The sequence below is a fragment of the Bos mutus genome, chromosome 4, assembly GCF_027580195.1.
Source record: "Bos mutus isolate GX-2022 chromosome 4, NWIPB_WYAK_1.1, whole genome shotgun sequence".
Taxonomy (NCBI): domain Eukaryota; kingdom Metazoa; phylum Chordata; class Mammalia; order Artiodactyla; family Bovidae; genus Bos; species Bos mutus.
This window is the reverse complement of record NC_091620.1, coordinates 19,856,768-19,884,138: the sequence shown is the minus strand read 5'-3', so window position 1 is coordinate 19,884,138 and position 27,371 is coordinate 19,856,768. Positions and strand designations below refer to the sequence as shown.

The window sequence follows — 27,371 nt, the reverse complement described above, 5'->3', positions numbered from 1 at the left end:
CCAGGTTTTACCCCATTTCAATCATTTACCACCTGTGTGATCTGGAAAAAGTTTCTTGACAACTCTAAATCTTAACAGTAGAAGAAGGAAAATAATAGTACTTAACTCACAAGTGTTTATGAGGATGGAATAAGAAATTTTATGTACTTGGTAAAGGACCTAGCACATAGTAAGCATGCCATTTACAGTATCAATCCTAACAACCACGTCTATCAAATCTCTCACTAATTCAAAAGATTTTTCTAAAGTAAAGAGCTGACCACTTTCTTTCCCACTCAGTTTACTGGACCCTTCACTATCAACTACTACAGAGACCTCAGAATAATACATGTCATCTTCCCTACAATATCAAGTATTAATTACATCCCACATAAAGGTACTTCCATACTTCTGCACATACCATTTCCTTAACAAATGTTCTTCCTTCTTAAAACCCCTAACACTAGGTACTTAATAAATCCCTACTCCTTCATATTCATTGTTCATCTTCTACAATCTGGCTTAAATGTTATCTCTTCTCTGCTAAACTTGACTGTCTTTAATCAGGTAGAGTTCATCCCCTTCTATAAACCATCATTGTATATTTTTGTGTTTATTTATTTATATGTCTGATTCATCCATTAGACCGTGATCTCCCTGAGGGCAAAGACTGTATGCTAATTCATCTTAATTCCCTATTCTGATACAGTGCCTATCCCACAGTAAATATTAAATTTGGTTTACTGGAATAATAAATGATAAATAATGACTGAAACTGAATGAGATGACTGAAATTGAATGAAATGCTAAAAGGTTTATATTTTATAATCAATGGGAAGTAAACAAAAGTTTTATAACAAAGGAACAGATGGTGATTGAAGTCTTACAATAAATAATAAAACGAATAAAACCCTATTCTGACAGTAGCAATAAAGAATGTAAATGGACAGAGAAATCAATGGCAGGAAATTTATATAGCAGATTAATGTCATAAGTAGTTCAAGTGAAGAAATATGGGCCCAAATGGTGGTAGAAAAAACAAATTTGAGATACATATCAAAAGGAAAGGTGATATCTTATGACTATTTGCTTATGGGGAAGATGAAACAGAAAGATGTAAACATGACACTCCAAATGTTCAAGCCCAAGAGAACAGGAGAATCTTAGGAACACTAAGATATAAAGAGAAATAGTCTAAAAGAATGTTACTTTTGAAAGTAAATACAAAGTTTACAACTTTGAACATACTGACAATAGATCTAACCTAGAAATAAGATTTGATTTCATATTTCATAAAATCCTCTTATTCATTTATTTCCCTCTCCTCCTTTTTTCCCCCTTTGTATGTGGGTCTAGGCACATGGAAGAAGACCGTTTTAGCTGAGAAAAATTGGTATTAAGAAAAGGCTACTTTAAATAAATCCAACAAAATTAGAAAAAAAATTTCACAGCAAAAAGTAGGAAGAAAGTCTGACTTGGGAATGTATCTTGAAAAATGAAATTAAGATTGATAAAAAGTTTATTTTCATTTACTTCAACAAAAATATTAAGTTATAATGTCAACAATATGCTAATTCTTAGAATTAATACAGAGGGAATCAAGGTTTTGTTGGCCATAATATCAAACTTACAATAACATAAACTGAAACTCTCAATTTAATATTCATCTTTCACATCACAATCAATCATTTCTATAAAAATTTTAAAGGATTTCTTCAGTTCCCTCAATGCCTCCATCAATCCTTCGATATTTAATTCATTTTCTTTAGAAAAGCCTGTTCTCTTGTCATCCTTTAGACACTTACTCTCTTTTACTGTTAACTGGACTAATTTAATTCTGCTGTATCCTTATTTCCCAGTGGCTTTTCATTATCTTCAATAAATCCTTAAAATCTTTTTGTTGTTGTCAGACTAGCAATCAGTCTGCTTTATTTTTTCATAGCAATGTTGGATAATGATGAAAAGGGGCTGGAATGCAAGCTAGTATTAAACTGGGAGGGAGGAATATGTGGGTGGAGACTTATTAGGGGAGTCTGTTAATTAGTGAATATTTTCCTGTTAGGATAATTTTGGCTCCTTTACTCAACCTTATGAGGACTCACAGAAGGAATGCCTGTATAACGAGAACATTAGGCTCATTAGAGAACAATAGGCTGTCCTCTAGCATACACATGACCCCTCAGTAATTTCAGTATCCTGCTTATCTGGGTAAACAGTTTCAGATTTCTTTTTAAATATGATTACTTCCCAATGCAAACAAATTTGGTAGCTTTTTCTGTTGCTTATTACATTCAAGATTAAGGATAACCCACATTTTTTATTCTAAAGTACAAATTATGGGAGAAATGATCCTGACCCCACCACAGCTCAGATGTCAAGGGCTCTTTATTCTCTTCAGGAATTTGGTTATCAGGATGATACAGTAGAATGAACCAGTCCTTTTGGAGTGATCCTGTGTATGTCATCTTTTTTTCTCAACCCTTCCTTCCCTTTTGTCTATATCTGGAACTAGCAAAATACAATGGGCTGGCCACCTGCTTTACTGAAGTTTATTGGAATAAAGCCTCACCTGTTTGTTTAAAATGTACTTATTATCTGTGGTTGTTTTCACACTAGTGACAGAGCTCAACAGTTGTCTTTAGAGACTGCAAGATCCACAAGCCTAAAATATTTACCATCTGGCCCTTTAAGAGTTTGCTGACCCTTGGTCTATACTATGGGAAATAGACCTCTGCTTTGTCTTCTAAGCCTTTTATTAATACAAATGTTTTTTGATGACCTCTTAAGTTAGGTCATCATGTAATAATTCCTATTTTAGGGAACTATATTGGGAATGGTTTTTGCTGTCCAGAAGTCAAGGTTAAACTGAAGAAGTGACACTAAGGTTCATAATTAACTTCCAGTGTGTAACATAAACTAGAAAAGGAAAAAAATTCAAGAGTGATCAGCCAGAAGTAGCTAAAATAATTGATTTGTATAGAGATGGAGTACAATGGTATACTCAAGAAAGTAAAGAAGGTAAACAGTAGCTTTGCACGAGAAGTACATAAAGTAATGATTAGTCCTTAAGCGTTATTTAACTCAAAGCTGAACTTTTAGAAATTTAGGTAAAGACTTCACATTGAAATATGCAAGTATATTCTTATTTTTTCTATACCTTCAAATGGGTCAAGTGGATTGATTATCTGTTAAATAAATGAAAATAAGACTTTTACAGAAGTGTCATAAGGAAAAAACCAATGAGAATAACTCTATACTTTGGTACTAGTTAAATATTTTATGCCAGCAGAGAAGATGACAAGGCTTTTCTGATCTGTAATTCATGAAAAGTCTGTTACTTATACTAACTGTGATAAATGAAACATGGCACTTATTTCTGATCTATATTATAAATCTATATTAAAAATATACACAAAAAGATTAAAATTAACTCAATTTATTGAGAGAAGGAGTGGGAGAGAGGGGAGAGAGAGAGACACAGACAGACACTAACTTCGAGAGAGAGAGAAAACTTAATTTACAAAACAGCTGACAGAACCAGATTCCCCAGTCTGTGATCCAAAAAAACAGCAGAAAAATAAACACACTTGAATTTTCTACATTCGAACACTGCTGGATACTTACATCAATATTGACGGGTTCTATTGTGTTTATATGCACATTTGGAGCTGATGAGGACCGGTCTCGTTGTCCAAACTGATTTCGATGATCTTCATCTGCTGGTCGGAAAGGCTGTGGAATTGGAATGGATTTTGAAGGAGATGGACTGGTGAGAATTGGGGGCCTGGAAAAGTCAAGTGATTGGAAGATAAGATTTAGAGCAACTTTCTAGAAAGAATAACATAGAAAAATGAATTATATAAAGATTTTGTTTTCATAATCTTAAATAAAACCTTAAAATAAAGGCAATGGCAGTAATGGCTTTTAAAAGAATTAGTTTAAAAAACTGATACATGCTTACAACTAATACCAACAAAGCTGCTTTGCTCAAGCAGACCCTCCAGGAAGTATCAATGATAAGAATACTGATTTTATTCAGATAACTCCAGAGAAATCTTCAAATGGCTAGAAATTACCTGTGGTTAATCAGCTGAAGAAACTCTTGTTCTTTAACATTATACAAAAATGTTCTAAGTACACACTGACTGAATAATGTCTGCCAATTATTTCTATCTTTGCCATTTCTTGATGAAGTTACTAAGATGAAATTTTTATGGGAAGTATTAGGAAATCATAAATCTTTTAAAACCACACATGTGTATTTCAGGTATCTGTTGCTTTATACAAGATGTATCTATTGCTTTATACAAGAGGTAAATTAAAATCTTGAACAAAAATGGCAAAAATAATTTCCAAATTCAAAAGATGATTCTCAGAGTGTCAATGTCTCATAGTTTGAAATGTTTACTATGCCCAATAATTGATACAAGACGCACAGAAGAATAATATATTAAACCTTCAAGCAAATTTTCTAAAAACTGCTTTTTGATGAAACTGACAGACTGACCTATTTTGGTAGTGTAGATAAATAACAAAGTCTATGATCTCTCACTGCCCCCAAAATGAAGCTGGCATTCACAGAGCACATTAAAGTTTTGAGAATAGATTGTAAACACCCATGAGAAGTCTATGTTCTTCAGAAAGAATATCCAAGGGAGCTGAGAAGTGAGTACCACTTGATTGATGAGGTGCGACTCAGTGAGCTCCGTCAGGACCAATGAATGATTCAATGCTAACAGCTTCTCTTCAGAGATTGGTTATTGTTGCACCCCATCTTATGCAAACTCTGAAACTTATCAGCAGTATCAAGTGGTTAATAAGACAGCCAGAAAGACAGCTGAGGGAATAAAAAGACATTTTTGAGAGAGAGTTTAAAGAAGAATGAGAAGAAAATATAGTTTTGGACCAGATGAAGGTCGGAAGAGCCAAAAAAGTCAACTTGTGACAACAAGCTTCTAAATAAAATATATTACTAGAATCTGAACCATACCAACTTATGAGTTTTACTTCTTTGAAGCATCCTTTTAAAAGGGTAGGGAAAGAAATTTTAACTTTAACTGTTCATATTAACTAAATGAATCCACTTAGAACTGAAATAAAAATAATTGCTCTACTGGTCCTTTTTATTATGACTGAAGTGAAGTGAAGTCGCTCAGTCGTGTCTGACTCTTTGCGACCCCATGGACTGTAGCCTACCAGGCTCCATCCATGAGATTTTCCAGGCAAGAATACTGGAGTGAGTTGCCACTTCCTTCTCCAGAGGATCTTCCTGACCCAGGGATCGAACCTGGGTCTCCTGCACTGCAGGCAGATGCTTTACCGTCTGAGCCACCAGGGAAACAGGGTTTTATTATGATTAATTGATTAATTTTTAGTTTGTGACAAAGCTGTCTCTGTTTTTGCTTTAGACAGCCAATAACAGGCTTTGGCAAGGGATTTTGGGAGGAGGTAAACAGAATTTTAAAATGACAGCTTTCAGAAACTTCTGAAACATGCACTGGCTTTTCTAAATACTTAGAGGCTAATTTAAAGTCTCAAGGCAGTAACACAGTTTATGTCATAACTTAAAAGTAGAAAAAGCCTGAACTAACTACAACTGTAGAGGGCAGTCTAATTAATATAATTGATCTGGTGTAGTGACAGCAAGTCATTCTCGAAACTTAATAATAAATGAAGACTATGACAGCAACATGTAGCACCTAAGTCAGAAATGTGTATGCAAAGGACACTGGTCTTTACGTAGGAAAAACAAAAATCTGGATTAAATCTTATAAATATTATTATCCAATCTAAAGAAAATGGATAAACTAGAAAATGAAGATAAGCTGTTTCTGTCCTTCTCTTCTCCCCCTACTCCTCTGGTCCCACCATCACTACTGTGCTTTTATCTCCTGAGCTCATTCAGACTCTGGAATTCTTTATGGTCCAGTTCAAATCCCACTTTCTTGATTAAATGTTCACTACTCTGTCTTACTATTCTCTTTTGTAAACATTGCAATATTTATCACATAGTTTAAAATAATATATCATAAATTGTAGATTATAATTATATATTAGCTTAAAACTGTTGGCCATTATCTCCTGCGTCAATGGTTTTTTCTAAATGGGAATCATATACTTCTGTATCTGATGTTAAAAATAAAGCAAGCACAAGGCAGGGACTCTAAATTATTTGTTGCTTGATTTTTTCCAAGTATGGTCCTACAACAGTCTATGTCAGTTTTAACCCTCTGTGTCTGTACCAAATGTATGACAGGTGTGATGAGTTACCTGAAAAAAAAGTCCTTAATTTAATGACCCAAATGTTGGAAATGTTTCTAGGCAACTAAAAGTTAAAAAAAAAGAAAAATCAGCTCAAGTAGCATGTCACTGAACAGCAGGAATCAAATCATACCCAATAGAATCGGAGGGGGGTGCAGAAGGGGATGAGCCACATGGAAGGGTAGTCTCTGCTAAGGAGGCCTCCTCCTGTGGTATTGGGTGGTGTTCAAAGAACTTGGAGACAAACAGCAAACTGTGAGGCAAAAACAAAAACAAAACAAAACAAACCTAACTTGTGCAAAACCCAGAAGCTTCATACACCAGAATACATTAAAGAATTAACAAAAATTTCTGAGCTCAAATTGCATTTTCAGGAAAGACTGCTAAATTCAATTAGCCGTATTTCTGTCTGATAGCTTAGGGTAAAAAATTATACTCGACTTTCAAAGACAAGCTCAGAATCTAAAACTAATTGTTCTATATAGCAAATTTCTACATAGTAGAGAGGAAAAATTATGCTTTATGGTTAAGGAATTAGAAGAAAATGTATCTATTGCTAAAAGATTACATTATTATCATGTACTTTAAACTACTGAGTGGAACTCTCCCTAATTCCAGTGATCATAAAGTAAGACCTTAATAGCAGTAGTGACAATACACACAAAAAGATTAAAATTAACTCAATATATTGAGAGAGGGAGTGGGAGAGAGGGGAGAGAGAGAGACACAGACACTAACTTCGAGAGAAAACTTAATTTACAAAACAGCTGACAGAACCAGACTCCCCAATCTGTGGTCCAAAAATATAATAGTTAATTTAAACACTCAAAAACCATCTGAAAGTGGTATCTATCGGGAAGAGATCTTATATTAATTAAAACAGAATATGAAACATAAATGAAATGTACAGCAGACCAGAATTATAATCTGAAAGAGAAGTACTGGCTACACTACTGTCTAGCCAAACCTCAAAAAATTCCCTGTAACAACTCTTCTGTAAAGCAAACATCCACAGATTCTAAGACATACTAGTTTCACATTAAGAAAAGTTAAATGTAAAGTGGCAAAAAAATTTTTTTTGATTACTTACTCTAGTTGGTCATAATTAACACACATCAGTGGAACCTCTGTACTACAACGCTGGTGAAATTTATAACCACATGTTTGACAGCGGAACCCCTGGAAAAGCAGCTTTCTACAGAAGTCACAAAATGCTAAGGTGAAAAAAGTTTTCCGTACCTGCAAAGTAAAACATCATGGAGGATTCTGTAAGAATCTCTTTAGAAATCAACCTATTTACTCTTTTGTTTAAAATAACAAATTTTTACTATGTTTGTGTTAGTCACTCAGTCGTGTCCGACTCTTTGCGACCCCACGGACCATAGACTGCCAGGCTCCTCTGTCCATGGGATTCTCCAGACAATAATACTGGAGTGGGTAGTCATTCTCTTCTCCAGGCGATCTTCCCAACCCAGGGATCGAACCCAAGTCTCTTGCATTGCAGGCGGATTCTTTTACCATCTAAGCCATCAGGGAAGCCCAAGCCTATAGCACCTGGTATTCCTAGGCAGTCTCCCATCCAAGTACTAACCAGGCTCAACCCTGCTTAGCTTCCGAGATCAGATGAGCTCTGGCGCATTCAGGGTGGTATGGCTGTAGACTTACTATGTTTACATCATGAGAACCGACTTAACCATGAAGAGTTTAAAACGAAACCAGGGGGTTCAAGGTAACAGATGGACTACATGAATTTATCTCCCACCCACTGTTCAATTAAACTCAGAAGTCAAGAAGATGGGAGATAAATGAAAGACTAGAAACTAATTTCAAGCTTTACTATATAAAAGTAAGAGTACAGGAGAAGGAAGTAACAGGTGAAAGAAAGAGTAAGTGTACACTTGAATAATTCTACAAAGGAGTTAAGAGATGCTTATTGGTGTTGACACAAGAAAAAATAGCATGCTTAAAGTTACAAAGGTGTGGAACAGAGGAACCAAAAAACCCACAAAAACCAAAAACACTTCCAAGGAGGAGAGGAAAGAGGGGGAAAGGCTGTCATGTTACAGATGATCTAATTTCCAATGGAACTGGCAATCAGTAAATAATGTCTAAAACTGATAAAGAAGTTGTGATCTTAAGTTATTATTCAGTAACATGAAAAGAATCACTAGAAGAGCTTAAAACAGAAACCATTAAAAGTTAAGAATGTAATTATGTTGAATTGGTTCATAGAGCTTTTCAAGTCTACTATATCATTCTACTTTTCTATCTATTCAAATTGATTTTTGAGAGTTTGATATTGAAACTCCAACTAAAAATCTTAATTTATCTACTTAAGAAATAATTGTAATATATAGTAGAACTATATGTAACCTTGTTCTGTATTTTCCAAGTCTCCTATGTCTTTTTTCAAATTTAAAAAAGAAAGGAGAAGGCTATCTTTTCACCTTGCTAATAGTTTCCTTTGATGTGCAGAAGCTTTTAAGTTTAATTAGGTCCCATTTGTTTATTTTTGCTTTTATTTCCAATATTCTGGGAGGTGGGTCATAGAGGATCCTGCTGTGATGTATGTCAGAGAGTGTTTTGCCTATGTTCTCCTCTAGGAGTTTTATAGTTTCTGGTCTTACGTTGAGATCTTTAATCCATTTTGAGTTTATTTTTGTATATGGTGTTAGAAAGTGTTCTAGTTTCATTCTTTTACAAGTGGTTGACCAGATTTCCCAGCACCACTTGTTAAAGAGATTGTCTTTAATCCATTGTATATTCTTGCCTCCTTTGTCAAAGATAAGGTGTCCATATGTGCGTGGATTTATCTCTGGGCTTTCTATTTTGTTCCATTGATCTATATTTCTGTCTTTGTGCCAGTACCATACTGTCTTGATAACTGTGGCTTTGTAGTAGAGCCTGAAGTCAGGTAGGTTGATTCCTCCAGTTGCATTTTTCTTTCTCAAGATCGCTTTGGCTATTCGAGGTTTTTTGTATTTCCATACAAATTGTGAAATTATTTGTTCTAGCTCTGTGAAGAATACTGTTGGTAGCTTGATAGGGATTGCATTGAATCTATAAATTGCTTTGGGTAGTATACTCATTTTCACTATACTGATTCTTCCAATCCATGAACATGGTATATTTCTCCATCTATTAGTGTCCTCTTTGATTTCTTTCACCAGTCTTTTATAGTTCTATATATAGGTCTTTAGTTTCTTTAGGTAGATATATTCCTAAGTATTTTATTCTTTTCGTTGCAATGGTGAATGGAATTGTTTCCTTAATTTCTCTTTCTGTTTTCTCATTATTAGTGTATAGGAATGCAAGGGATTTCTGTGTGTTGATTTTATATCCTGCAACTTTACTATAATCATTGATTAGTTCTAGTAATTTTCTGGTGGAGTCTTTAGGGTTTTCTATGTAGAGGATCATGTCATCTGCAAATAGTGAGAGTTTTACTTCTTCTTTTCCGCAAATGAAGCAACCGACAAACAACTAATCTCAAAAATATACAAGCAACTCCTACAGCTCAACTCCAGAAAAATAAATGACCAAATCAAAAAATGGGCCAAAGATCTAAATAGACATTTCTCCAAAGAAGACATACAGATGGCTAACAAACACATGAAAAGATGCTCAACATCACTCATTATCAGAGAAATGCAAATCAAAACCACTATGAGATACCATTTCACACCAGTCAGAATGGCTGCGATCCAAAAGTCTACAAATAATAAATGCTGGAGAGGGTGTGGAGAAAAGGGAACCCTCTTACACTGTTGGTGGGAATGCAAACTAGTACAGCCACTATGGAGAACAGTGTGGAGATTCCTTAAAAAACTGGAAATAGAACTGCCTTATGATCCAGCAATCCCACTGCTGGGCATACACACTGAGGAAACCAGAAGGGAAAGAGACACGTGTACCCCAATGTTCATCGCAGCACTGTTTATAATAGCCAGGACATGGAAGCAACCTAGATGTCCATCAGCAGATGAATGGATAAGAAAGCTGTGGTACATATACACAATGGAGTATTACTCAGCCATTAAAAAGAATACATTTGAATCAGTTCTAATGAGGTGGATGAAACTGGAGCCTATTATACAGAGTGAAGTAAGCCAGAAGGAAAAACACCAATACAGTATACTAACGCATATATATGGAATTTAGAAAGATGGTAACGATAACCCTGTATACGAGACAGCAAAAGAGACACTGATGTATAGAACAGGCTTATGGACTCTGTGGGAGAGGGAGAGGGTGGGAAGATTTGGGAGAATGGCATTGAAACATGTAAAATATCATGTATGAAACGAGATGCCAGTCCAGGTTCAATGCACGATGCTGGATGCTTGGGGCTGGTGCACTGGGATGACCCAGAGGGATGGTATGGGGAGGGAGGAGGGAGGAAGGTTCAGGATGGGGAACACATGAGAAATAAAGGAATAAAAAATAAAAAAAAAAAAAAAAAGAAAGAAAGAAATATATACCCAAATAAATGTTTTTTTAAATTATTTAAAAAAAAAAAAAGAAAGGAGAAATAAAAGTAAAAGAATGATTTCCTCTATAGAGTGGCATTAAAGGCTAATAAGGGTTGGGGCAACCCCTTTGCACTATTTTAAAAACTATATACACTTGATTAAAATGTAATATACTTTGATTAAAGTGTTAAAAAAGTTACAAAAGAAAAAAAACTAGTTTATAATTAAAATTATATGAAAATCAGATTAACCCTACCTAAACTTGTTAACTTAGGACAAAAGATCGAACATCACTTAAAAGATGGTAAGAACTACGTTTAACAAATTATCAGTTTGTTAGAGGATCAGAACCCCTCAATGCATCTGTGAACATTCCTCTATGTGATGCTTACAGAGCAACATGTAGGAACTCCATGTCAGAAGGCAAACGTGTCACATAAACAGAACTGTGCTAGGGAGGTTCTATCTTGGTAATGGACAAAACCAGAAACTGTTTACTACCATTTGGTTTGTGTATGTAATAAGCAGAAAACATAAGAAGGATAAGTAAATGACAAATGTTAACAACTGCTATTTGGGAGTGATGAGAGCATAGGTCACTCTATTTTGTCCTTTTTTTTTCTGTATATTCTCAAGTTTTCAGACAACATTAATCACACACAATAATAAGAAAAATACACTGTGATCCAGGATACAGTTGTATTCTTATAATATTACTCTATATATAATGCACATCAGAATTTCTAATCCATTCTATTACATATAAATTCTTTTCATGATCCATTAAATTGATTTCAATACTCACTTTATAAACCTCTTCAATAAACACATATTTAACAGGATAAAATGTTATTAAAAGAAATGTTTCATAGAAAATGGTACCTTGGCATATCATCCATTCTGGCTTTTTGAGAATATTTAGACAAACTATTTAGATAATTTTAAGAGTAGCTCTTGCTTTCTTCACATTCTGGCTATGGATCAAGTTACAGAAGATATAAAAAGGCAACTAACTGATTTTAGCTTTGTTCCTTTTCCATTTGTCTCTGGATATACAAGCAGTAAGAAAAAGCTTTTTTAATATTTATGTGGCTATTATTTACTAAAGCAAGCATCTTTTTATACTTGAGCATAATCTCTGGAAATTAGAGCACAGAAAAATATAAATTGTATTCATAGGAATCACCATTTTATAGTCATCTTATCTTTTTTGCTACATACTCATACTTTCAATTGCCTAATAATCTGTTTCATGAAGCCCTAATTTCTCTTCCTTCTTTAATCTAGTCGATTGCAGTCTTTCTTCCTGTCACTAACATACTTGAAAACTATGCATAACTGATTGTTTCTGTATGTAAAGGAAGTGGGAGAAAAAGAGAAGGAAGGGAGAAAGGAGGGAAGCAGAAAGGAGAAAATATGGGTATGCATTTGAGCATAAACTGAGTGACATATACCTCTGTATGTACACCTTTGTTTATAAGCAGCTACAGGAAGATATATCTTTTCTTTTGGGCCACAACTTATGCTTATTTTGGAATTTGAGACATGAATGGTAAACTCATGTGGGCCATAGAACAGGCAGTTTGCATGCATTGATTTGTAAGGTGTGGGGCTGTCTGAGGTTAGCATCTATGTAAAATGGGAAGGTCTAGACCCATGGCATCTGTTTCTAATCTTGCTTCTCCACCTTTCCTGCCTCCTCCACCCCATCCATTCCCAAGGATTCCTGGGATATATGTAAATGCTGAAGGAATCGCCTTTGTAACAGACTATGAAACCAGGGGGCATAAGCAGCCTTCCTCCCATAGCCAAGGAAATTCAGAACACAGAAGCAGAGAGAGGAATTCTTTCCCTTTCTAAGCAGAACACAGGCTTACTCTTGTTTCTATATGACGCTAAGAGCAATTGTTCAAAACCACAAATCTAACTAATCACACTGCTCCCTTGCCTATAATAGTTATTAAATTTCCAATGATTTTAGGGAAAAGTCCAAATCTTCAACACAGCATACAAGGACTCACATGAGCTTATTCCACTGGTATACATGCTACACTGTAACATCCGCCTCTCCAAGTATGTAGCCTCCATTCTAAACTTCTCTCAAATCTGAAAGGGTAACATGCTTTCTTGCTGTTCCCTTTGTCTAGCTAGTCTTCCTTTCACTCATCTTTCCTCATCCACCAGGTTTTAGGTTTGATAATTCTTCCTTTGGGAAAATTTCCTGACTCCTCAAAAGCCAGGTTAGAAATCTCTATTCTGTGTATCTGTTGTACTTCAATGGAGAAGGAAATGGCAACCCACTTCAGTATTCTTGCCAGGAGAATTCCATGGACAGAGGGGCCAGTCCATGGGGTTGCAAAGATTTGGACACAACTAAGCAACTAACACACACAGCACTTTAAACATATACAGTAATTAAGAGTCTTTATGAAAATTCTTAATTAAAACATTTATTCTAGGAATCTCTATTCTGTGTATCTATAGCACTTTCAGTTCAGTTCAGTCGCTCAGTCGTGTCTGACTCTTTGCGACCCCATGAATTGCAGCACGCCAGGCCTCCCTATCACCAATTCCTGGAGTTGACTCAAACTCACATCCATCGAGTCAGTGATGCCATCCAGCCATCTCATCCTCTGCCGCCTCCTTCTCCTCCTGCCCCCAATCCCTCCCAGGATCAGAGTCTTTTCCAATGAGTCAACTCTTCTCATGAGGTGGCCAAAGTACTGGAGTTTCAGCTTCAGGATCATTCCTTCCAAAGAACACCCAGGACTGATCTCCTTCAGAATGGACTGGTTGGATCTCCTTGCAGTCCAAAGGACTCTCAAGAGTCTTCTCCAACACCACAGTTCAAAAGCATCAATTCTTCGGCACTCAGCTTTCTTCACAGTCCAATTCTCACGTCCATACACGGCCACTGGAAAAACGATAGCCTTGACTAGACGGACCTTTGTTGGCAAAGTAATGTCTCTGCTTTTGAATATGCTATCTAGGTTGGTCATAACTTTCCTTCCAAGGAGTAAGCGTCTTTTAATTTCATGGCTGCAGTCACCATCTGCAGTGATTTTGGAGCCCCCCAAAATAGAGTCTGACACTGTTTCCACTGTTTCCCCATCTATTTCCCATGAAGTGATGGGACTAGATGCCCTTGATCTTAGTTTTCTGAATATTGAGCTTTAAGCCAACTTTTTCACTCTACTCTTTCACTTTCATCAAGAGGCTTTTTAGTTCCTCTGCACTTTCTGCCATAAGGGTGGTGTCATCTGCATATCTGAGGTTATTGATATTCCTCCCGGCAATCTTGATTCCAGCTTGTGCTTCTTCCAGTCCAGCGTTTCTCATTATGTACTCTGCATAGAAGTTAAATGAGCAGGGTGACAATATACAGCCTTGACGTACTCCTTTTCCTATTTGGAACCAGTCTGTTGTTCCATGTCCAATTCTAACCGTTGCTTCCTGACCTGGATATAGGTTTCTCAAGAGGCAGGTCAGGTGGTCTGGTATTCCCATCCCTTTCAGAATTTTCCATAGTTTATTGTGATCCACACAGTCAAAGGCTTTGGCATAGTCAATAAGGCAGAAATAGATGTTTTTCTGGAACTCTCTCGCTTTTTCAATGATCCAACGGATGTTGGCACTTTAAATATATACAGTAATTAAGAGTGTTAATGAAAATTCTTAATTAAAACAATTAGTCACTCAGTTGTGTCTGACTCTTTTGTGACTCCATGGACTGTAGCCCGCCAGGCTCCTCTGTCCATGGGATTTCCCACTCAATAATATTGGAGTGGGTTGCCATTTCCTTCATCAGGGGATCTTCTCAACCCAGGGATCTAACCTGTGTTTCCTGTGTTGCAGGAGAATTCTTTACTGCTGAGCTACCGGGGAAGCCCTAAGGCAGGGATCCTGTTTTCTTCTTCACTGTTATATCCCCAGATCAGACAAAATATTGGCAAACAAAAAGATCTGAACAAATATTTACTGGCATGTCTCCAACTGTACTGTGCAGATCCCCACAGCCTGCACCTCAGCTGCAGCTTGCTCTCACTGTCCTCTTGCGGCAAGGACCTGCCTGAGGCGCTACTTCAACATTACTGACTTGGGTCTTCCTTTACCTTCTCATATCCAAATTTAATTAAGAAGAATAACTAAGAAAAAGAGTAGTCATCACTATGAAATATAAACTCAACTTTTTTTTTTAATTCCTAAAAACTGAAATAAAAATTCTTAAGATTTATCTTCTCAAAATTCTACAAGTTAAAAACAAAATCAATACTAGCAAATGCCTTATCTCATGATAATAAAACTATATGCTTCATGGTAAATCTGACTGACATCAGGTATATTTAACACTTGTCCAAAAGATGCCTGATCTATTGAAGCACAAACCCGACTTCATTATTCACCACTAATGGAGCCCCCAAAACACTAACCCCCTGGGAAATCAGAAGAACCCAGCTGTTCTAATCACAAAGGCACAAGGGAAAACACTTGATGCTGAAAGGGAAGCAATTACTATCCATTTAGAAAAATAAACTACAGTTCAAATTTCATACACAGAAAAGTAAGAAATGCACTCCTGCCTTATAGATCATTCTAATCTTGGCTGCTGCCTACTCGCTCAGAGAACAGGTTCTCAAGCTCTGGGAACTGTACCCTTATCTCCAAGGTAGAGAAGTTCCATTGTTCCAGGCCTCAGGCTGGAGACGCTTAGCTTAGGCTAGATTCTGGCAAATGCAAAAACCAGATAAAGGGAGAAGTATGGAAGGAGAGCTTTAACATCTGTCTTTCTTCAGTCCTCAAGGAGAGCTATTCCACTTCCATTACCCTATCTTTCAGAAACATTTACACAAGTGTGTCAAGGTGTATGCAGAATCTATTTACCATGTTTAGAATGGATTTTTAAAAAAAACTTAAATGTCAAAGAGGAATGGTTAAATACACTGAATGTATATTCTTATGGACTACTATGTAATCATTATAAAGCTAGGTGTAATGACATGGAAAGATACCTATGATGCTGTGCTTAACACTTTTTTAAAGTATCATACAAAATATAATTCCACTTTTAGTTTTTTTTAAAAAGGAAAGAAATGGAAAATAATGAAGGAAAATGAAGGAAGTAAAAAAGAAAGAATATTTTGGGCCTGCAGATATAAGAACACACATTTTATATACAGAAAGACTTTGGAAGACCACACAATAATCAATTGTTAATAACAACTATTTACCTCTGGTAGGGTACTTCCAAGTTTTTACTTGATATACTTTCATACCATTCAAAATTTTTAAATGACTATCTATTACTTTTTAAAATTAAAGACAAAGTATAATGATTAAAAAAAAACCTGTTTAATATGTGGTGCTTTTTTTCCCTTTAAAGAATAAAACTGATTTTCAACTTAGGTAAAAAAACAATGCCAAAATTATTCATCTCATACTTCATTCTTTAAATAAAAACTCAAAGAACTTAACGATTTTTGACATTGAAATATAAAAAGTACATACAAAGTTGTGTGTTGTAAGTGGAACATTCTCCAACACTTCTACATGCAACTCCTCTCCAGTAAGCCAGGAAATATCAGTGTCCCAGCCAATTGGTTTCTTCTCCTGAAAAGCACAGACACAGCCTTTCTTGGTTATCATACCTAAAAAGCTTCATATACCTCATGCTGAAGATATGAAAATTGGTTATTGAGGGGCTAGTAATGGTGAGGGAGTTTTGGCTCCCTAGTCTTCCATCGTTAGAAATTTAAATGGCAATAAATTAATTTTTAAGTTTACCCCAAATAAATGTATCACTCTTGGACAAACAGCAGGGTAAAGAGATGTACTCTTTTCTTCAAGTCAGCTCCAGAAAAGACCTACAACAGCAGAAAATGGATTGTTCCTGGGGTCCAAAAAAAAAAAAACAAAAAACAAAAAAAAAATCACAGGTATGGATTTACCTATCCATTCAAAGAAAAAGAGTATTCAGGGGACAATATGCCCCCAAAAAGGAGATCTCTTTTTTTTCTTTTCCAGATGGGATTCAAAATTGGGAGTGGCAGGGGTGGGGTCATGGCAAAATTTCATGCTTTCTGAAAAATAATTCAATATAAAATGTTAATTTTGATAAGTCTTTGGTGAAACTATGAGTTTATATTAAAAACAGGAGTGGGAAAGAGTCCATTATTCAAATAAGAAACAGAGAAAATGGTTCAAAATTTTAAGAATCTCAAACTCCATATAAAGTCATTTTATCAGAATAATAAACACCATCATTACACAAAATTATCTAATGTTCACTTCTCAAAGGGCATACCAGACTTGTTTAGGCTAATTAACTTAGTTTTTTTTTTTTCCCTGAGGTTGATTTTCAATACCCTAGGTTTGGGTAAAGATCTTACAGAAAACCTCAAAATTTGGTATCTGATGTTTTTTCCCCTTTTTAAACAAAGTTTCACATCACATACAAACCATACCCATCCTGAATTCTGTAAACAGCACAGCACTCTGGGATTAGACCTCTCATCATCAGTGCCTTCTTCAGGCTGTCCCGGACTGTGACTCCACACCGTGCAGGTACCTAGGGTATCATAAAGTCAGGATATGAGGTAGAGAAGTAAATTATATATTTTTTCACATCACTGGAAAAAAAAAACCAAAACCCAGTAATTTACCTTTATAACATTTTGAAAATGTCATATGGATTACTATGTGAGAAAATTATTTCTAGGGCTAACAACATTAATGGAAAATTATGACTCAAGCATCTATTACTCACCAACTCAAGGCAAAATTAATTTTTGGTTTTTTATTAAAATTACAAAATATCTTAAACACATAAAAGAAAAGAAAATACAACAGATCACTAAGTGCTCTCTGCTGAGAAATAATAAATGTCAACATTTAAAGCAAAATCAACTTTGATCCAACATTGTTCAAAGCTGAAAACGGTAATCCTTCAATTATTATGGTCGTTAAGAGATCTCTTACTGATCCTAAACATAGAAGAGAATACTTGTCTTAATGTATTCAGATGGTATTTGTTGTGTAGTTGTTTAGCATTCCTATTTCCTCTGGGAACCCACCTTTCCCTAAAAACCACCTGGTACTCGAGAAGTTATGAATCCAGGGTCACTACTCTTCTGGCTGCACATAAGCTGGCTAATCAGTTTCCCATATCCCAGATCCAGGGCTAGATATATGACCTGAACAGTACTACACTTCTTCCTTTAACTGACAGATAGACTCTGGTTGACAGAAGTTTCTTTCCTACTGTAAAGTTCCAAGAAGACAGAAATATGGAATCCCTAATGGTTATCTTCCCTAGTACACTGAGAAAATCTGGCTACCGAATGAAGCTAACTTAAGGAGAAGCAAAGATGACATTAGGAGCTAAGAGAAAAGAGGCATCGAAAAGAGAGAGAAAAAGAATCTTCCTGTATATTTGAAGTTATCTCTACCTTGGTCTTTTCTGCCAGTGACTCATCTCCCTTCTTATTAATTTGAATAATTTAAAACTGAAAAAGAACTGACAAACACAGTGTAGATAGACTAAGGTGAAGCAATGGGAGTTCGGGTTGGTCGGTTTTTATGCGGAGAGAGGAGTGGAGGGTGACAGACAAGATGTGTTAGTTAATAACAAAATTAAAGGTTTCATTCTTGTAAATCACTAAGTGAAAGTAAAGTCGCTCAGTCGTGTCCAACTCTCAGCGACCCCATGGACTGCAACCCATCAGGCTCTGCTGTCCCTGGGATTCTCCAGGCAAGTTTAAATCACTAAGGTATTTAGCAAACCAGAAGTCTCTAAAGAAATTGGGACTCTTATGCCAGAGGTGAATTGAGTGAAAGTGAATATAAGACAGCTGAATTTCAACAGTATGTCAATGGGGAACAATCTATAAAGCCAAATTAGGACCTAAGATTAGAAAAACAAGAGACAGATTTTAGCTCAATATAACTGTTAAAACTATCCAGCAAGGGAAAAGTTTGAGGGAGTAGGTTCATCACTGAAAGTATTCAAGAGACTAGATTTGTACAGTTGATCCTCTTTAATTCATGGATTCTGTATTTGCAAACTTGATTATTCATTAAAATTTATTTGTAACCCCCAAATCAATACTTGCAGTGCTTTTGCAGGCATGCACAGAAGACTGAAAAATTTGACCCTTCCCAGCTGAGGTTTGGAGAAGGCAATGGCACCCCACTCCAGTACTCTTGCCTGGAAAATCCCACGGACGGAGGAGCCTGGTGGGCTGCAGTCCATGGGGTCACTAAGAGTCAGACACGACTGAGCGACTTCACTTTCACTTTTCACTTTCATGCATTGGAGAAGGAAATGGCAACCCACTCCAGTGTTCTTGCCTGGAGAATCCCAGGGACAGGGGAGCCTGGTGGGCTGCCATCTATGGGGTCGCACAGAGTCGGACGACTGAAGCGACTTAGCAGCAGCAGCAGCTGAGGTTAATCAAGGTAACATGCCTTCTATTCCTAGCTCTCATACTGTAAACAAGTACCCTATGCCAGGTGACTTTTAAGCTAATGGACCCCAGTCTGCTGTGAAGAAATAAACAATCCAGGGGCCAATATACAGAGGCCATCTTTGGCTCATTTATAATAGTAATCCTGCACTTGTCCTAGGAGCAGTTTTTCAGTATTCACTAATTCAGTGTTTGCAGGAAATATACAGAACATAACTACTGCCAATATAGAGAACTGTCCATACCTTCCAGAAATAATGAACAGAAGGGAAAGCTAACTTTTCCCCTCTGCTATTCGTATTCTGCCTACTTAGGTGGCAACCCTATCTTTAGTTTTAAACCCCAGCCAATCTATCCTGTTATCAGTGAAATCTTTTTTAAAAAAGGTATTCTTAATGTGTGTGTTTGCCAAATACTTCTGAGAACCTGATGAAAGCCTTAGAATAATCTCTTTGAAACATAAAAGTTCAAGCCCATCTATGGACTGCTGAGGAGTCCACTGAACTCAGAATTTCATTCTGTGATATAATCTTACATTAGTGTTCTCAAATTTTTCCATTTAATTATAGGGTGAAATCCAAATTCCTTAATACAGCATACAAAGTCATTAATGGACTGGGGCTATCCACCCTTCAGTTTCTTTGCTAATTTCTCTCATGCACTCCTGTAATGCCATCTTCTAATATAGCTAAGCACCCTTATGCTTCTCTAAAGAGGTTGATTCCAAGGTGTATATATGTTTCATCAGTAGGCAAAATTTTGGTTTCCCACTCTTATCACCAAGGGAAAGTCATCAATCTGTCCTTCATCCACTTCAACAGGCTGATTTTTGTTTCTTCATGATACTACCTGTTCAACAGACTGACAGACCAATGGAATGAAACAGAAAAACCAAAACTAGACTCTTCATTCAACACATAAATAAAATCAAAATAAAGGCAGCATCTGTAACAGGGTAAAGATGAACTTTTAACTAATTGATGCTGAGACAACTGGAACCAATCTAGGAAAAGAAAGTTCATCCATACTTCATACAGTATCATAGGGTAAACTCCAAGTGGATCAGATTTAAATGTTGAAGGAAGGAGGGGACAAACCATAAAAGAACTAGAAGAAACATGGCTCCCTTACAATCTCAAGAGAAGAAGGCCTATAAAATTATGATGCAAAATCTGGAAGCCATAAAAGAAAACACTCACACAACACACTACAGTCAGCCCTCCATGTCTGTTGGTGCCACATTCATGGATTCAACCACCCGAGGATCAAAAATATTTAGAAAAAAATCCAGAAAGTTCCAAGAAAGTAAACCTTAAATTTGCCTACTATAAGTAATCTGGAGATGATTTAAAGTATACAGGAGGATGTGCATAGGTTATATGCAAATATTAATACTATGCCACTTTATGTAAGGGACTTGGGCATCTAAGGATTTTATCCTTATATAGTCATCCCCCAATATTTGTAGGGGATGTGTTATGGGGTCCTGGAACAAATCCCCTACAAATACTGGGAGAATGACTATATAAGCAAAGTCAAAAGACAAATACAGATTGGGAAAAATATTTGCTACTTATGTGACAGGAAAATAAATTTCCTGATACATAAGGAGCTCCTGAAAAATTGAGATTAAGACCAACCCAACAGAAAAATGGGCAAAAGAAAGAGAGTTCAGGAAAACAAATTATAAATGGGATTTAAAATTAAGAAAAAGTGTTCAACCTCAGAGAAAAGCGAACTTAAACTTGCCAAAATATTTTTTCACTTATCAAATGGGCAAAAATACAAAAGTCTAACAACATATTCTGTTGGTGAGGCTATGGTAAACAGGCATCTCATACAGTGCTGGTTAGTTCAGTTCAGTTGCTCAGTCATGTCCGACTCTTTGCAACCCCATGGACTGCAGCACGTCAGGCCTCCCTGTCCATCACCAACTCCCAGAGTTTACTCAAACTCATGTTGGTCGAGTCGGTGATGCCATCCAACTTCTCATCCTGCCTTCAATCGTCCCCAGCATCATGGTTTTTTCAAATGAGTCAGTTCTTCGCATCAGGTAGCCAAAGTATTGGAGTTTCAGCATCAGTCCTTCCAGTGAATATTCAGGACTGATTTTGTTTAGGATGGACTGGTTGGATCTCCTTGCAGTCCAAGGGACTCTCAAGAGTCTTCTCCAACACCACAGTTCAAAAGCAACAATTCTTTGGTGCTCAGCTGTCTTTACAGTCCAACTCTCACATCCATACATGACTACTGGAAAACCCATAGCTTTGACTAGACAGACCTTTGCTGGCAAAGTAATGTCTGCTTTTTAATATGCTGTCTAGGTTGGTCATAACTTTTCTTCCAAGGAGTAAGCATCTTTTTATTTCATGGCTGCAGTCACCATCTGCAGTGATTTTGGAGCCCCCCAAAATAGTCTGCCACTGTTTCCACAGTTTCCCCATCTATTTGCCATGAAGTGATGGGACCAGATGCCATGATCTTAGTTTTCTGAATTTTGTAGTGCTGGTAGCAGTGCAAAATTAAGCAAAATCTATGAAGCAAAATTTTAAAGTATCTTATCAAAATTACAAATGTATATTTCTCTTTGATCCAGGAAGCCTGCTTTTCAGTTCAGTTCAGTCGCTCAGTCGTGTCCGACTCTTTGCAACCCCATGAGTTGCAGCACGCCAGGCCTCCCTGTCCATCACCAACTCCCGGAGTTCACTTAAACTCATGTCCATCGAGTCAGTGATGCCATCCATCCATCTCATCCTCTGTCATCCCCTTCTCCTCCTGGCCCCAATCCCTCCCAGCATCAGAGTCTTTCCCAATGAGTCAACTCTTCGCATGAGGTGGTCAAAGTACTGGTTTCACCTTTAGCATTATTCCTTCCAAAGAACACCCAGGACTGATCTCCTTTAGAATGGACTGGTTGGATCTCCTTGCAGTCTTTAGTATATCATAATATAACTGGCAACTATAGTACATCTCTACAATGGAATCTATAGCTATATGGCTGGCTCACATAAACATTAAAAGCAAAACATTAAACATTAAAAACAAAGCAAAACATTAAAAGCAAAATACAGAATAACATATACAATACGATGCCTTGTATGGAGAGGAGCAGCACACACCCCTGCCCCCCTGCCCCAAATAAAAAGTTAGCTAAAAGGCTCAGGGGAACCTGAGTGTATAGGGAGAGGGGCAGAAACAAGATTTCTTGATACAAATACCACATGAAAGAATTATCTATTCACAAAGGAAAACGGGTGGGCTCCCCAGGTGGCTCTGTGGTAAATAATTTTCCTGTCCATGCAGGAGATGTGGGTTTGATTCCAGGGTTGGGAAGATCTTCTGGAGGAAATGGCATCCCACTCCAGTATTTTTGCCTAGAAAATCCATGGACGGTGGAGCCTGGCGGGCTATAGTCCATGGTGTTGCAAGAGTCTGACACAATTTAGTGACTAAACAACAAAGGTAAAGGTGTAGGGGAGCACTGTTTCCATTTTTATAGATGGAAAGACTAAAAAGATATTTTCAGAAGAACCAAGTTAATGCCTCTTTTCCAAATTCCAAAATTAAGTGTCCTTGCTTGATCTAAGGCCATGATCTTAGTTAAAAACTAGCATCCTGCCTTAACAAAGATCTAAAGTCAATGTAATCACCTGAATATTTGCAAAGGAAAATATATCCAAGAAAAACAAAGACATATGTCCACACAGAAACTTGGACATGAATATTCACAGCATTATTACTAACAGCCAAAAGTGAAAACAAAATTCATAATGGCTAAAGTGTGTTTTGATACACACACAGAATATTATTCAACCATAAAAACGCATGAATACTGACATGCTACAATATGGATGAGCCATGGAAACATTATGCTAAGCAAAAGAAGTCAGTCACAGAAGACCACATATTCTATGACACCATTTATATGGAATGAAATGTACAGAACAGGCAAATCTGGAGAGGTAGAAAGGAAGTAAGTGATTGGCTAGAACTGGGAAGATGGAGTGACTGCTTAAGGGGTACACAGTTTCTTTTTCGGAGTGATGAAAACGTTCTAAAATTAACAGTGCTGACAGTTGCATAACTCTGTGAACAGACCAAAATTGTATAGTTTAAATAAGTAAAGTATGTCTATAAATGATATTTTAGTAAACCTATAAAAAATAAAACAAGCCAATTCTGTCTTTTAAACTACAAGTTCAAGAAAGTCAGCTTAGAACAAGCCACATTTCAGGAAAATTGGGTGAGATTTTTTTTTTTTTTTGATTAACTTATTGTTGTTAACACAACACATTAAAAATGTACACGAATGAGGGTATGTCATGTCTAATATACTTGAAATTCTATTAGATAGGTTGTTTAGCTGCTAAGTCATATCCAACTCTTTCGTAGCCCACCGGGCTCCTCTATCCATGGGATTTCCTAGACAAGAATACTGGAGTGGTTTGCCACTTCCTTCTCCAGGAGATCTTCCCAACCCAGGGATCGAACCCGCGTTTCCTGCATTGGAAGGCAGTTAACATCTAAATTTCATTAACACTCAATGTTGACCAGGATCTTGTGGGAAAAGGAAGTCTTATACACTAGACAGAATATAAACCAGTACAATTTTTCTGCATAAAATGTACATTTTATGAAGTTTTAAGTGTGCATACCCTATGACCCAATACTTAAGTCCCTAACATTAAAATATTCCCACAACATTTCAGGATATGTGTATTTAAATGTATTTTGCAGCATTTAATTATCCATAATGAAATAAATAGTTAATAAATCAGATATGATCATTCTAAACAATAATTTTAACCATAATAAAACAAGTAGCTTGACATTATGTGAAAGAAGGGGATAAGTATAAGGCAAAAAGATTAGTCCCTTTCTCCTGCCCCCGGCAATGTCCCCATCCTCCAGATAATCGCAATTACCAGGCTTTTATATATGATTCAAAGCCATCTCAAAGGACACACACATTTATTCTTTTTAGTCACTGTATCTAATGCATGACCTGGATAGTCTTAAGTAGTTCTGTACCAAGGGACACTTACCTTGTTTATACTTTTTTCATTTTTAGAAATAATGAGTACACATTGATTTTGATACAGAGTATATTATAAAATCTCTAAATTAACTTTTAAAGAAATTACAGTTTTGAAAATTTAAAGTAAACATATTTGTTAGAAATTCTGAAAAGGAAGAATAAATACCTCTAATACCATCATGAAACAATCATTGTAACATTTAGAAAAGAAGTTTTACATGCATTTCATGTGAGTTTTAATACAATAAAAGACAAGTAAGAATAAAGAACCAAACTTCAAATAAACACTTCTTCACACTAAAAGAGGTCAGTCCCTAGAAGAGGCCTCTAGGGTAGCTTTTTGCTTTTCCATATAAATTTTAGAATCAACTTTTCAGATAAAGTAGTAAGGGTGGGATAAGATCCCCCTAGAATTCTGCAGAAACTGCACGTAATTTTGATTAATTTGGGTGAGAAGTATATTTAGGAAGATTATCAAGAACAAAGTAACTTTTGATTTCTTTACTCTCTTCAAATGTCTTTCAATAAAGCTGTACAAATTTCTTTATAAAAGTCTTAAACATTTAAAAATTATTTTGTCAACGATATCATTTTTTAAATAAAATTGTATGTTCTAATTATTAAGTGCAGAGTTCTTATTATAATAGATTTTCTATGTAGACAAATTAACTGCTAAAAATAAGTTTTCTTTCTTTTTAATATTTATGTTTTTTATTTCTTTGTCTTGATTGAGACTGGATAGAATATTCAACTCCATAAGTAGTAGATCTGTCTTGCTTGTTTCCAATTTTAATGAGAACACAGAATCCTTCTTTAGACATACTTGATAGATACCCTTTATTAAGAAAGTTGTCTTTTATTCCAAGTTTACAGAGTTTTTTTGTTTCTTTCTTGTTACAAAAAGGTTTTCAATACATCAAATGTCTTGTTTACTGTATCTAGAGATATCCATACACTTTTATTCATTTAATCTGCTAATAAGAACTGCACTGACTGTTTTGGAGTGGGGCATCCCACACACATGTGGGATGTTAGTTCCCCACCCAGGGACTGAACTCATGCCCTGTGCAGTGGAAGCATGGAGTCCTAACCACTAGACCATCAGGGAAATCCCAGAGCTGCACTAATTTTTAAAAATCATTGTTATACTCCTAGAAGAATTATTTTTTTTAAATATATACATTGTTAGATTCAGTTGACCAGTATTTTATTAAAGATTTTTGCAAATATGTTCTTAGATTAACCTTTAGTTTTTCTTTATCAAGTGATCTTTGGTTTTAGAAGCAAGATACACAAATTCTATAAATGAGTTAGGAAATGTTCTCTTTAACTTTTTTACAGAAGAATAAAATTTACATAGGACTAGGATTTTTTTTCATATTTTCTCTCTGACATATGACATTCAGAAGTGTCTTCAAATCTCTAAAAATGTGGTTTCCCATTATTGTTACTAATTTCTACTTTAATTACATTATGCTCAAAAAACACACCTTGTGTTTGTGAAGATTCCCTTTTTTGCCTAAAATGCAGTAGAAAAAATTTTCAGTGTCCCATACATTCTTGAAAAGAACGTGTGTTCTTTCATTTATTAGTACAAGGTTTACATGTCTATTACATAAAATTGACAACTATGTTCTTCACATCTTCTGTAATTGCTTTATCTACCTACATATCTATTTCTGGCCACACCACACGCCTTGTAGGATCTTAGTTCCCTGACCAGGGACTGAACCCCGGGGCCCTGACAGTGAAAGTCCCAAGTCATAACCACTGAACCACCAGGGAATTTCCTCTAGACTTTTATAATGGAATTATAAAATATATAGTCATTTTTGTCTGGCTATTTTCACTTGACATAATTACTTTCAGAGTCATCTGTGCTGTTGTGTATACTAGTAATACATTATTTCTACTAAGAAGTATTTCATTTAACAGATATACCAAACTTATTTAACCATTTCGGTAATGCCCAGTTTTGCACATGCCATGCAAAACTATTTATAAAAATACTTTCTCCAGGAAAGATATAGAAAAGCCACTTGATATCATTAGCCAACAGAGAAAAGTATATCAAAATCACAACAAAGTCCCACTTCATACTCAATAGGAAGGCTATAATCAAAAAGAAATAATTTTAAAAGTACTCCATTTATTTCACTGGTCTATCTGTCTATATCAGTACCAAAATGATTTACTTATTAATTTATAATAAGTTTTAGTATCAGGAAGTGTGAGATCTCCAATTTTGATCTTTTTTAAAGTTGTCTGAGTATTCAGGATTCCTTAAGATTCCATATGAATTTCAGGGTGGATTTTTCTATTTTTGCCGGAAAAAAAAAAAAAAAAAAAAAGCTTTTGAGACTTTAAAGCTAAAAGACTTTAAAACATTAAGTTAATCTTCAAATTGCTTTCAAAAGTGGTTATACCATTATACATTCCTATCACCAGTGTACGAAAATTCAGTTATTCCATTCCACATCCTCACCAATAGTTGGTAAGGCCACTCTTTCATTTTAATCATTCTAGTAGGTGTGTGGTGGTATCTTGTGCCTTTAATCAGCTTTTTTCCTAACGGCCCATGATGTTGAGCATCTTCTTATGTGTTTATTTGCCATCCACATATCTTCTTTGAAGTATCTATTCAAATCTTTTGTCCACTTAATTGTTTCCTTACTGTTGAGTTCTAAGAGTTCTTTATATATTCTGAATACATGTCTTTGATCAGATATATATATATTTTGCAAAGATTATCTACTAGTCTGTGGTTTGTCTCTTTATTCTCTTAATATAGTCTTTAGAAGAGGAGAAGTTTTTAATTTTGATAAAGTACAACTTATCAATATGTTCATTAGGGATTGTGTTTTGGTGTTATATTTTAGAAACTGTTACCAAATTCCAAGTCACAAAATATTTTCCTCTGTGTTTTCTTGTACAAACTAGCTTTACATTTAATTCTTACTTTTCATTCCTTCCTCTGTGTTCAATTTTTTACATTTAATTCTTACTTTAAAATGTTTACATTTTTACATTTAATTTCTACTTTTCATTGCTTCCTCTGTGTTCAGTTTTCTCCCTAAGTCATTTCCAGGTAGTCCCTTTGGGTACAGCTTGAGAAAAGTAAACTCATCTGGAAAGGCTTTACTGTGCCCTGACTCACAG

The 27,371-nt window shown here is 35.8% G+C and overlaps 1 protein-coding gene, 1 non-coding gene and 1 pseudogene across 6 annotated transcripts in view; all 3 read right to left on the bottom strand.

The window, feature by feature from the left end:
- BRAF (B-Raf proto-oncogene, serine/threonine kinase) overlaps positions 1–27,371 on the bottom strand; it is a 168,186-nt gene that overhangs the window by 59,197 nt on the left and 81,618 nt on the right. For 4 of the 5 annotated variants that reach the window (XM_070369170.1, XM_070369171.1, XM_070369173.1 and 1 more), the window contains exons 4-8: positions 17,174–17,277; positions 16,218–16,320; positions 7,331–7,479; positions 6,374–6,493; positions 3,604–3,763 (exon numbers count right to left, since the gene is read on the bottom strand). In XM_070369170.1, coding sequence (XP_070225271.1) covers positions 3,604–3,763; positions 6,374–6,493; positions 7,331–7,479; positions 16,218–16,320; positions 17,174–17,277 — 636 coding nt within the window. The remainder of the gene's footprint in view (positions 1–3,603; positions 3,764–6,373; positions 6,494–7,330; positions 7,480–16,217; positions 16,321–17,173; positions 17,278–27,371) is intronic. The other variant, XM_070369172.1, reaches the window with a different exon arrangement.
- Positions 5,245–5,317, bottom strand: TRNAC-GCA (transfer RNA cysteine (anticodon GCA)). The gene has a single exon. It is a non-coding gene; the product is annotated as a tRNA-Cys (tRNA).
- On the bottom strand, positions 7,783–7,901 carry LOC138987656 (5S ribosomal RNA; annotated as a pseudogene).